We start from the raw sequence: 13,662 nt of genomic DNA, 5'->3' as shown, positions 1-13,662 counted from the left end.
GCCTACCATCCATAGATTCTGTCAGTTGCTTGATCTGTTTATGATCAACATTGCATGCAGCAGCCACCACAGCCTCCCAGACACTGTTCCGAGAGGTGTACTGCTTTTCCTCTCTGTAGATCTCACATTTTATGAGGGACCACAGGTGTTCTCTATGGGGTTCAGATCAAGTGAACAAGGGGGCCATGTAATTATTTTTTCATCTTTTAGACCTTTACTGGCCAGCCACGTTGTGGAGTAGCTGGATGCATATGATGGAGCATTGTCCTGCATGAAGATCATGTTTTTCTTGAACGATACCGACTTCTTCCTGTACCACTGCTTGAAGAAGTTGTCTTCCAGAAACTGGCAGTAGGTCTAGGAGTTGAGCGTCACTCCATCCTCAACCCAAAAAGGTCCCACAAGTTCATCTTTGATGATACCAACCCATTCCAGTACCCCACCTCCACCTTGCTGGCGTCTGAGTCGGAGTGGAGCTCTTTGCCCTTTAATGATTCCGCCTCTGGCCCATCCATCTGGCCCATCAACAATCACTCTCATTCCATCAGTCCATAAAACCTTTGAAAAATCAGTCTTAAGATATTTCTTGGACCAGTCTTGATGTTTTATCTTATGTTTCTTGTTCATAGGTGGTCATTTTTCAGCCTTCCTTACCTTGGCCATGTCCCTGACTATGGCACACCTTGTCCTTTTTGATACTCCAGTAACATTGGAGCTCTGAAAAGTGGCCAAACTGGTGGCAAATGGCATCTTGGCAGCTTCACGCTTGATTTTCCTCAATTAATTGGCAGTTATCTTGCGCCTTTTTTGCCCAAAATGCTTCTTGCAACCCTATTGACTATTTGCCAAGAAACACTTGACTGTTCGGTGATCACGCTTCAAAAGTTTGGCAATTTCAAGACTGCTGCATCCCTCTGCAAGACCTCTCACAATTTTGGACTTTTCAGAGCGCGTCAAATCTCTCTTCTGACCAATGTTGCCAAAGGAGAGGAATTTGCCTAATAATTAACCACACCTTATATAGGGTGTTGATGTCATTACACCGCACCCCTCCTCATTACAGAGATGCACATCACCTGATTTACTTAATCGGTAGTTGGCTCTCAAGCCTATACAGCTTGGAGTAGGACAACATGTATAAAAATTATCATGTGATCAAAATACTCATTTGCCTAATATTTCTGCACCCCAGTGTACACAAACAGAGCAGAGGGATGGCATAATAAAAGGACATTTATATAAACAACACTGAGCTTAGTGAGTGAATCCTTAATTAGCTTTGATTAGTGGTGTGAAAGTTTTAGTGTCCCAATATCCATGTAGGATCACAGACTTGGTGCCCTCAGTCTCTGGAGCAGACCCCTCAGATTTTGTAGTGTGTCATAAATCCTCCTGTCTTGTCCTCCTGAGAGCAATCAATTATTTTTCAACTGGCTAACACGGTACCAAAACCTTTTTTCTTTTAACTTGTAGATATAAGGCAAAGTTATAAACTACCCGATAATTAACTATAGACCTTAAAAAAAATTGGAAAAAATAAATAAATCTAAATTTGCAAATACTAAAGATTTTTTTCCTTACAAAAAATGTAAAATTTGTCACCAAATTAACAGCAGAAAGTACCATTTTCTTTCAAAGGAAATACTAAAATATATATGAGATTTGATTACTTGCCAAAAAAAGGAGTAATTTCTTGTATACAGTGTTCATGTAATAAGAGATATATAGGCCGTACGTTCCAAACTCTATATAAACATCTTATTTTGTAGTTATGTTTCTCACATGCTTAGTGAGCATGTGAGAAACATAACTACAAATTAGATGGCCATCCCTTGTCCAAACTTTATGGAGATAAACATGGAGGATCATGCTCTAGTTTCCAAGTATGGGGAATTTAAAAAATTGAAAAGGATTGGAGGGGGGAAGGCGATTTTATTAGAAAGATATCATGGAGTGGATTTTCGAACTTCACACTTTGAAACCAAAGGGTTTAAATAGTGAACTAGTGACATAGCACTATTTGAATTTCAACTGTAAATTAATATGATTGAGGGGTGATTCTGGGCTATCCTTGAGGAAGGAAGTCGTCTTTGCTTCCGAAAGAATGCGTCAAAGTGAGCCCAGGCCATCAATTCAACTGTTGGATCAGTAACAGGATGTGACCTAGAATGGGCTGCATGTGGCTAATATTCAGTGCATCCTTGGAGTGTCAGAGTGGCTATATGCCAAAGTGAAGCAGTATTGCTGGCAAGTCTACTATCAGTCTCCTCTTGTGGACTTGTAGTAGCAGACTGTTAGTGCATTACCTAGACAGACCAGCATGGCTTCGGTGATCAGACACTATGTGAAGATATAAGTGCAGGTATCGGTGCCTTTACACAGACTGACACTGTGTTCTTTAACTCCCTGTCCACCTAGGTTTAGTCCCGGTGATCCTTTATCATTCTTCCAGTGCAGGAATTAGTGCCAACTACTAGGAAACTCTATTTAGCTACCACTACATATCATCAACTCTGCTTGGCTGGATTTGCTTGACTCTTGCTGACCCTCAGTGGCTCAACACGCAGTGCATTGTGCACAGGGGATTTTTACCTATGTGACCCATAGAAGCTGTACTGTGATATAGAATCAACTAGCAACTAGCGAGATTAATAATGTGAAAAGGAGACAGGAAGTAGTTGTGGAGCTCCAGGGAATGCTGGGAAAAAAAGGAGTGTGTCCATGACAACCAGGTGAAAAAAAGTCTAGATCAGTGTTTTTCTTGAGAAACAGTCGATATAAATAAGGAGGCTCAGGACAGACAAGATTCTGTATTATCTCAAGAAAAGAGAAGAGGAACAGCATAAACTCTTTTCTTCCTACAACACCTGCATTGTATGAGGCGACTGCCCAGTTCTAGACACGGTTTGAAGAGGACTGATCTGTGAGGAGAAACACTTTGTATAGAGTTGTTGATGAGTTATCGTATGAAGAGAAGCAATTTCATGTATTGGAAAGAAGTTGAATAAAATCCCAATAATTAACTTAACCTTTGAATTGCGTGATAACTGTGCCTGAAGATCCTGCCCTCCCTTTACTGTACAGAAGAATAATGTTTGCCCTGTGTAAGATTTCCCTGGCATTCCAGAAGAACTCATGCTATGTATAAGCCTTCACATACTGAGGGTTGTACTTGCAACACCTAGACACTTGAATAGTTAATTTCCTCCCCAGTGCCTCAGTGGAATTTAAGTGTTTTTTTATCGAACAATAGTCACCAGACGGGGCTTCGTTCACTTTTATTTGGAACCTTTTTAGGTGAAAAGACATTCAGCCTATATTTTATTTATTTATGCAAGTGCTTCTATAAGGTGGAGTTTAGCTCTTTCATTTTAATTAAGTGTAATATCTGTGTTTCTAGGTATCTATGCCTGTATGCTTTAATTATTGGTAGGGTTTATGAATTATCTTGGAATTTTTGCTCTGTAAACACTACTTTCAACCAGCGCTGATTTATTTTTTATTTATTTTTTTAGATAAGGGGGTTATTTGCTGTAATCTTGCTGCGGGAGAAAGGTTATTGTGCTCTGACCTTTTCTTTCAGTAGACCTTAAAAACATTTGACTTTTTTTCATTTTATCATAAAAATAAGCTTTTTTTTATTGTGAATGTAGTTATTATCCTACATTATTTTAGATATTCATTTTACAACTCACATTAAACACAGCTAATATAATAGATTTGTATCACATAATCTTTAGAATAATTAATTAGTTTTCAAGTTGTTCATTATTTAGTTGGTCCTTATGTAATTCAGAAAAATAAATTGAGGTTAGCATCTATTTTAGACTCTTCTTAACTCTTTAGAATCCATCAACTAGACTTCATTAGGGTCTAAGGGAAGTATGGCATTTCCCTTCCATATTATGCCACATAGAAGAATTCATTGTTTTCGTATAAAGTCTTTGCTCTTAGTTCATTCCTTAACACTAAAATTCTCAAAGTTCTTTAACAGACTGTTTTGTTTAGAAAGGCAGTTCCATGCACGCACAATAATCATTAATATCACCATGCAGTGTGCATAGAGTATTATTTTTCTTTACAGCACATGCCCTGTTTACACAGGAGGATATGGTGCTAAAAGAAGAATTTTAAAAGGAAGCTATAATCAGAAAATGTCTTAGGCAGGCTTTGCACGTTGCGACATCGGTAACAATGTGTTACCGATGCTGTAGCGATAGTCCCGCCCCCGTCGCACGTGCGATATCTAGTGAAAGCTGCCGTAGCGATTATTATCGCTACGGCAGCTTCACACGCACGTACCTGCCATGCGACGTCCCTCTGGCCGGCAACCCGCCTCCTTCCTTAGGGGGGCGGGTCGTGCGGCGTCACAGCGACGTCACACGGCAGGCGGCCAATTGAAGCGGAGGGGCGGAGATGAGCAGGATGTAAACATCCCGCCCACCTCCGTCCTCATTGCAGCCGGCGGCAGGTAAGGTGATGTTCCTCGCTCCTGCGGCTTCACACACAGCGATGTGTGCTGCCGCTGGAGCGAGGAACAACATCGTACCAGTCGCACCATCGGCATTATGGAAATGTTGGAGGCTGTAGTGATGATACGATAACGACGCTTTTGCACTCGTTCATCGTATCAAAAAGGTTTTACACGTTGCGATATTGACTGCGACGCCGGATATGCGTCACTTTCGATTTGACCCCATCGACATCGCACGTGCAATGTCGCAACGTGCAAAGCCGCCCTTAGTGTTTTAATCTGGATTTTGTGTCACATGTATTTTTACAAGTTTGGGCAATGTTTTTTTTTTTCTTTCCTTTCAGGCTGAGAGTTCAGGAAGACTCTTAGAAGCAGGAGTACAATGATAGGTAACATATTTATACCCAGCTGATAAAGGATCAATAAGTAATGTCACATCGGACTCTGCTTCCCCTCCCTTCACAATGATCTTGCACGCACTCATTATATGCTGCAATACAAAAGATTTGGTCAGTGACTTTTCACTGTGGCTAATTTGTGGTTTCCTTAAACAGCAGGATGCTAGAGTCTAAAAAAGCCCTCGTAGCCAATGTGAAAATTACAAGATTTATATTTGTTATTTTTAATAAAAAAAGATTACCAACCCAGAAAATACATTTATTGCAAAAACCTGATTTAAGCCATAGATTATTTTCTGATAATAGCTTTCCTTTAGAGAAGCACTCCCATCAAAGTTTTTATCCTTTTAACCCCTTTACCACTGGAAATTTTTGGGTTTTGGTTTTAGTTTTTACCTCCCTTCTTCCTAGAGCCATAACTTTTTTTTTCCCATCAATCTAGCCATATGAGGGCTTGTTTATTGCGGTACGAGTTGTACTTTTGAATGACACCATTCATTGTGGCACATATTGTACTTAAAAATGGGAACAAAATTCCAAGTGCGGTGAAATTGAAAAAAAGTGCAATTGGATGATTATTTTTTATTTACCATGTTCATTATATGGTAAAAGTGACCAGACAATATGATTCCCCAGGTCAGTACGAGTTAATAAATACCAACATGTGTACTTTTACTTTTACCAAAGCGGTGAAAAAAAATTCAATAGTATTTTTGGGTAGATGCGATTTTTTTGATCACCTATTATTGGATTTTAATGCAATGTTGTGGCGTCCAAAAAAACGTAATTCTGTCTGTTTTATTGTTTTCCTTGCTATGCCCTTTACCAATCAGATTAATTTTATATTTTGATATCAGGCATTTCTAAAAGTGACTATACCAAATATCTGTATTTTTTTTTACTGCTTTATTTTCAAGGGGGAAAAGAAGAGTAATTTGAACTTTTAAGTTTTTGTTATTTTTTCATATTTTTAAAAACATTTTTGGATATTTATTGATTTTAATAGTCCTCTTTGGGAACTTTAAGCTTGTACTATCCGATCACTTCTGCTGTTCTGGGTGCTGTTTCAGTATCGCTCTGAACAGCAAAAATGCTGATCTCCTGTGAATGACGGCGCCCTGCCCCTGACAACATTCACAGAAAGTGAATCATTACAGTGACAGGAGTTTTCAGCTGACACCATGCTGCCATGACAATACATCTCCGATCCAAATGTGCCTGTAGCTGCACATCTGCTGATCAGATCAGCAGACATGTGCAGGGAATAATGCAAGCTCGCTTTGCGAACCCACATTAAAGGGAGGGAGGCAACCTTGGATGTATAGATACTTTGTATAGGGGTTAATATATCAAACTCATCATATTATATAGCACTGTGTGCTTACAATTGCCTGTTTTGCCTTTTTACCCAGTACAGTCTTCTCTTTTCTCTGCTCAATGTAGAAACAGGAATTCTCTTGTCAGTGCATAAACCATTGAATTCCTGACCCAGCTTCTCCCTCCTACACCCTGCAAGTGCGTTTTATAGTGATTCATGACTGCGAAAATGTACTTCCTCTTACTACATAGAGCTTAGAAGGATTCAGCTACTCTATTTTAAATCATGTGATGTCATAAACCTAATGGAAAAAAAGAACAATTAACTGGATAAAAAATGCAAAATGAGCAGTTATAAGTACACAGTATAATATTATTGTTTGCAATATTGTCACGATTATCTTTTGGCGGTGAGAGATTTGTGACAGTACTACTATTTGAGCTTTTTTTCCCCTACTCTGGAGCCAAATGTTAAATGTACTTGGCTTTCTGCTGGCGCAGCAAGGGTTAATGCCAGTTTGTCCCTTGCTGCAAAGTTGCTTAATTGGAGTTCAACCATGGCCACTCCCCTCCTCCTTAAAAAGCACCTCTTCCTTGTAGTTGATAGATTATTCTACCAAGCTTTGCTGTGGAGAGAGAGTCGTTTTACAGCTGCTTGTGCAAGTTCTGCTGTTTGCTTGCTATTGTGGTGAAGATACCCTTTGTATTGTATTTTCTTTCCTGATTTGGTTTTCCCTTACAATTTGCTGTCTAAAGGTACCGTCACACTAAGCAACGCTCCAGCGATCCCACCAGCGACCTGACCTGGCAGGGATCGCTGGAGTGTTGCTACATGGTCGTTGGTGAGCTGTCAAACAGGTAGATCTCACCAGCAACGAGCGACCAGCCCCCAGCCAGCAGCGACGCGTGGAAGCGATGCTGCGCTTGGTAACTAAGGTAAATATCGGGTAACCAAGGAAAGCCTTCGCTGGTTACCCGATATTTACCCTGGTTACCAGCGCACACTGCTTAGCGCTGGCTCCCTGCACTCCTAGCCAGAGTACACATCGGGTTAATAAGCAAATCGCTGTGCTTACTTACCCGATGTTTAGTCTGGCTACTCGTGCAGGGAGCCGGCACTGGCAGCATGAGAGCGGCGGATGCTAGTAACTAAGGTAAATATCGTGTAACCAGCGAAGCACTTCACGGTTACCCGATGTTTACCGTGGTTACCAGCGTCCGCAGAAGCCGGCTCCTGCTGCCTGCACATTCAGTTGTTGCTCTCTCGCTGTCACACACAGCGATGTGTGCTTCATAGCGGGAGAGTAACAATTAAAAAATGGTCCAGGACATTCAGCAACAACCGGCGACCTCACAGCAGGGGCCAGGTCGTTGCTAGATGTCACACACAGCAACATCGCTAGCAAGATCGCTGTTGCGTCACAAAAATCGTGCCTCAGCAGCGATGTTGCTAGCGATGTTGCTTAGTGAAACGTGGCCTTTATTCCTCTGTTTGGGTGTGGTGTGAGTGAGTTTTGTTTTTTCCCTCCACTTTATCTCTTTGTTGGGGTTACCGCTCTGATCTCAGTTCCTCCTTGGGTGGTGGGAGAGGGGCTACTAGATTAGGGCTGATTAGGAGCAGGGCCAGGGTGGCGGCCCAGGTGTCCTCACCTTCAGAGGTAATCCTGGGGTCAGGGATAGCTAGGGTTCCCTAGCCTGAGGGTCAGTCCAGGTGCCCTTATCCTTGTTACCTCCATATCACCCCATGACAAATATATTAAGAAAGTAAAAACTATAATGGGAATGTCTCTTTAGGGAAGCTTAATAATCAGCTGGAAATAAAAGAATACGTCTATTACCGAAGACACATAGTTTGAGACATGCAGCAAAACCTCTGTTAATATATCCTTAAAAATGGTGGATTAACAGCAAAAAAATACAAATGAATGAATCCAACAACAGCAGAAAAAAAGGCTGAATCTACTTTGGATAACATCTTAATACTTTATTCTTTATGAAAAAAAGCAGTTTTATATAGTTCGTACATAGTGCAGACAGTCATTTTACAATAACATGTGTTTAGTCATTCAGGCCAGACGAAGTGTACATTAGCATTAAATGGCTGTTGCCTTCACTATAGTTACATAGTTAAACAGTTATATAGGTTGCAAAAAAGACTAAAGCTGGGTTCACACATAGCGACAGCGACAACGACGTCGCTGTTACGTCACCATTTTCTGTGACGCAACAGCGACCTTGTAAGTCGCTGTTATGATCACTGCTTAGCTGTCAAACACAGCAGACGCAGCAGCGATCATAACGACATGAGTCGCTGTGCTACATGTGCAAAGACCAGGGAGCCGCGCATACTGCTTAGCGCTGGCTCCCTGCACTCCTAGCTACAGTACACATCGGGTTAATTACCCGATGTGTACTGCAGCTACATGTGGAGAGAACAGGGAGCCGCGCACACTACTTAGCGCTGGCTCCCTGCACTCCTAGCTACAGTACACATCGGGTTAATTACCCGATGTGTACTGCAGCTACATGTGGAGAGAACAGGGAGCCGCGCACACTACTTAGCGCTGGCTCCCTGCACTCCTAGCTACAGTACACATCGGGTTAATTACCCGATGTGTACTGCAGCTACATGTGCAGAGAGCAGGGAGCCGGCACTAGCAGCTAGAGTGGCGGACGCTTTTAATGAAGGTAAATATCGGGTAACCAGGGAAAGGTCTTCCCTTGGTTACTCGATGTTTACCCTGGTTACAGCTTACCGCATCTGCCAGATGCCGGCTCCTGCTCCCTGCTCGCTTCATTTCGTCGCTCTCTCGCTGTCACACACAGCGATGTGTGCGTCACAGCGGGAGAGCGACGACCAAAAAATGAAGCTGGACATTCAGCAACGACCGGCGACCTCACAGCAGGGGCCAGGTCGTTGCTGGATGTCACACACAGCGACAGCGATGGGACGTCGCTGAAACGTCACAGAAAATGGTGACGTAGCAGCGACGTCATTGTTGTCGTCGCTCTGTGTGACACCACCCTTAGGTCCATCAAGTTCAACCTTTCTCTACCATTAAACATTCCTTGTCACTAAATTATCTATAACCCACAATGCCATTTGTTCTGAGGAAAGCATCCAGATGTTTTTTATGTGCAACGGTTTTCTTCCAAAGCTGCTTTTTTGTAAAAAATAAAATCTTAAGATGAGCAGGGTAAGTGCCACCTTTCTTCTTCTATTGTTGTACTCAGACTTGAAAATCGTTTCCCCCAACAAACAGACGTTTCCGTAGCCTATTTAGGAAAGCTAGTTATTGGGAAACTAGTGATCCTATGAATGGTCATTCCTGATAAATGTCCAGTATAGTACCATCCTAAGCCAGGTGTGTCTATATGTAATAATGTCATTTGTGTCTACATGTGTGTCTATACATAATAAAGTCTACATGTAAGGCACAAACAGTATATAGACCAGCTCACCTGTCTGAGCTCTGATCAGAATGAGTCCTCCTGTTTCCCACCATGGTGCATGGATCCTGGACTGGGAGAATATCCTTGGCAATGAGGAAAATGGGAATGGATCCAGCAAACCACTCAGGAAGTCAAGATGGCAGTAAACATTTTTGGCACATTTATTGAAAAAAAGTTAAAAATGTACAGAGCTGGAGACAATTAATATACGCAGGATACACGCAACCACGGACAACGCGTTTCGGTGGTGTAAACTGCCTTCCTCACGGTCCAAGCCAAAACTAATTAATATACGCAGGACACCATGGTTACGTGTGTCCTGCGTATATTATTTGTCTCCAGCTCTGTCCATTTGTAACTTTTTTTCAATAAATTTGCCAAAAATGTTTACTGCCATCTGGACTTCCCGAGTGTTTACTGGATCCATTCCTATTTTCCTCATAGTCTACATGTAATAAAGAAATTTCTGCATTCTTATTCTTTAATTTTGATACCGCATGACACCTGATTTGTGACTTAAAATCCTAAAAAATAATTCTTATGAGCATACAAAATGTAATGCTAAAATAAACATTAGCAGTGTATTCATTTTACAATTGTCTCTGGAAGTCTAATATTAAGGTATTGCTTTTCTCATCCTCATCATCATCATCATCATTGCAGAATTGTTTGACTTTAGACAGGACTTTCCAGCAGTCTGAGCGCTTTAAACTGGCCATGTCATGGAATAGTGGCTCCAGAGCTGAGTAAAGCGTAGTTTTTATTTTTTCATTTCTCCTCCACTTGTAAAGTTAAGGTTATAATTTGTTACTCTACAACCAAACATTACCAGAGATTTGTATATGATTTCTCTCCCCCTGCATAAGGGTGACCACTAATAAGCAGGAGGTGTCAAACAGGAGAAAAAAGTACACATCCTCATCTCCTAACTGATCTTTATAGCTACTGTGTAAAGATACAGCGGAGCTGAGTTATGTGTCATTAAAAACCCTTGCAAATTTCATCTCACAGTGCTGTGAGCCCTCATGCTAGCCACACACTGAAAGGTGTGAGAAGAGATATGGAAGTGTCTGTAATGATGCCTAACTCATCTCTGCTGTATCTCTATATAGTAGCTGCAGAGATCAGTGAGGAGAGGAGGCCATGTTTTTTTCTGCCCTCTATGTTGCTGCCTGTTTATGATTGGTCAAACTCATGCAGGAGAAGTACACATCCTGAGAAAAAAAATCTCTGGTAACATTCTGTTAAACTTTAACATAAATTATATTCTAAACTTTGCAATCTAATATCTCTCCAACAGAGAGGAAAATTGAAAAAATAAAAATTATGTTTTACTCGGCTTCTGCAGGAACACTTCCATGATGTGGTCAGTGTGACATGACTAAAGGTTCTCTTTAAGTACAATATTAAAATTGATTCAATTATTCTTACCTCTCTGATCTCTTTAATTTTTGACCCACCTTTCCCTATGAGGGACCCGCACTGACTTGCAGGGACAACAAGCCGTAACGTTACAGGTGGTTTGCTTGTGACTGTGCTATTTGTCATGGAAGCATTGATATCCTGCAACAAGAATACAAATTCAGTTGAATAAAGTAAATTAAAACTGAAATATGCAAGTAAAGTAGTACTTTATTAGATCAGTTCAATAATATGATAATATAGAATGTAAGAACACAATATGCATAGGAGAACAAAGCTAACAAATAAAAAAAGTAAAAATGTAATCACGAAATACACTAGATAATATAACTACATACAAAGAATTTTATTAGGCTGTGTGGGAATTTGAATGCATTTTTACAATGAGCACAACATTACACACACATACAGACACAAACACACACATACACACACACACACACACACATACACACAGACACACACACACACATACACACACACACAGACACAGACACACAGACACACACACACAGACACACACACACACACACACACACACACACACACACACACTAAGTTACATCTGTCAGAATTTAAACTTAGGCTTTTCTCTAATCAAGTCTAGTATAGTCAAGCCAGTAACTAGGAAACCCACCAGGGCAGCATAGCAAGTAAAGTAATCGGTTAAATTGTTCAAGGTTAAGATAATTCTTATGTATGACAAGTATTAAAACAGCAACTACAAAATTGTCTCCACTGGCCAATCGTTTTGTCACCTTGTAATATATTCAAGGAGACAATAACAGTTTCTCAGAATATTGTGTTTCCATACCAATGGCTTGTTTTGACTGGATTAAAAGAATAGTAGAATAATTTAGCTAGCTTGTCTGAATGGTATTAGTTTCCTGATTTAAATAATATAAATGTCACCTGTTGAGAAATGCTTTAAAGGATTAACACAAATCCTCCAATATGTTACAAAGCCCAGAGACACAATAATCAGCAGCTGTCCTTTCAGGAACTTTATAAATGTTTCTAGAAACTACTGTGGAGAAGCTTTTCAAAATATTCCCCTGTTCAATTTGTTGGGTTACAAATTGTCTTCTTGATATTATGGGGCACATTTCTATATAGAAACAATTTTATCAGAAGCTTTCTGTGCCAGAATGTGAATCTGGAACAAACATGCTTTGTAGTACATCCATCTGCACCTGTGTAAAATATAAAGAAGAAACAAAATGCAACAATAACCATATTTTATTCACAACAGAACATAGAATCCATATCAGAAGTTGAAAGCTAGACATTTTACATACCACTTAAAAAATTGGTGACAGCAGCACCTCTCAAAAAAGTTTAAACAGAATTAACAAAACACTGGAAAAGGAAATGGTACTAATTAAAGTCAGCTGGATGATCCATTTTCAACTAAATCACAGGACTGTGTATGAAATGAACATGTTAGAGAGGCAGAGTCTCCAAGACATAAAGATGGTGAGAGGTTCACTAATCTGTGAAGAGCTTCATATAAATATTTTGGAACACTTTCAGAAAAATATTCTTCAATGTTAAATGCAAAGATTTTAAATATCCCACCATCAACAGTACATAATATCTTCAAATGCTTTAGAGATTCTCAAGAAATCCATGAACTCAAGGGTGACCTTGATCTTGGATGCTTCTGATGTATGGGCCCTAAGGTGGCACTGTATTAAAAGCAGGCATGATCCATTGGGCAAATCACTGGATGGGCTCAGGAATACAGATACCATAGTCTGTGAACACAGATCGCAGTGCAATCCACAAATACAATGTTCCTGTCTTCTTTGGGAAAAGCTAATTTAAAATGGACTAAGGCAAAACAGAAACTATTCTGTAGTCAGTTGACGCAATATTTGAAATTCGTAATAGAAACCATGGATGCCATGTCTTGTGGACTCAAGAGTAGAAAAAACATCCAACTTGTTATCAACAAACAGTTCATAAGCCTTTATCTCTTATTAAATAAGATTGTATTAATGCTTACCATATGAGCACCTATTGAAAGGCAGTATCAATGCTGAGCATTATATTAAGGTTTTAGAATAACATATTTCCCCCTCCAGATGTCTACCACACGGAAGGTCTTGTATATTTCAGCTAGACAATGCCACTTACTGCATCTACAACAGCAGCATGGCTTCACAGAATATTCTTGGTGGCTAATTGGCTACCTGGATTCCAGATCTTTCACCAATAGAAAACATTTGGGGAGTTATGTAAGAAAAAATCCAGGATTGTTCAGCAGCTAAAATTCTACATCAGATGAGAATAGGACAAAATTAATTTCCGCAATCTACAGCAATTGGTCTTCTTCCAAGACATTTACAGACAGTTGTACAAAGAAGAAGAGATTCTAAACAATGGTAGACATGAACTGGTCACAACTTTTTTTCTTAGATGTTGCTGCCATCAATTTCTAAATTAGCTATTTTTTTTCAAATGTAATGGTAAAATGTCCAATTTTCAACTTATGAAATGTGTTCTATGTTCTGTTGTGAATAAAATATGACTCAGAAAATTTCCAAATAATTGCATTCTGGGGTTTTTTATGTTACTGAGTGTCCCAACCTTTTT

General features: G+C 40.1%; 1 protein-coding gene across 7 annotated transcripts in view; it reads right to left on the bottom strand.

The window, feature by feature from the left end:
* LOC142243250 (poly(rC)-binding protein 3-like) overlaps positions 1-13,662 on the bottom strand; it is a 1,512,260-nt gene that overhangs the window by 85,443 nt on the left and 1,413,155 nt on the right. For all 7 annotated transcript variants that reach the window (XM_075314940.1, XM_075314939.1, XM_075314946.1 and 4 more), the window contains one exon: positions 11,074-11,205. In XM_075314940.1, the coding sequence (XP_075171055.1) occupies positions 11,074-11,205 (132 nt within the window). The remainder of the gene's footprint in view (positions 1-11,073; positions 11,206-13,662) is intronic.

This window comes from Anomaloglossus baeobatrachus, chromosome 6 (genome assembly GCF_048569485.1).
Source record: "Anomaloglossus baeobatrachus isolate aAnoBae1 chromosome 6, aAnoBae1.hap1, whole genome shotgun sequence".
In the NCBI taxonomy this organism is placed as follows: domain Eukaryota; kingdom Metazoa; phylum Chordata; class Amphibia; order Anura; family Aromobatidae; genus Anomaloglossus; species Anomaloglossus baeobatrachus.
Note: the sequence above shows the minus strand (reverse complement) of the source record. Positions and strands in the feature narration are given on the sequence as shown.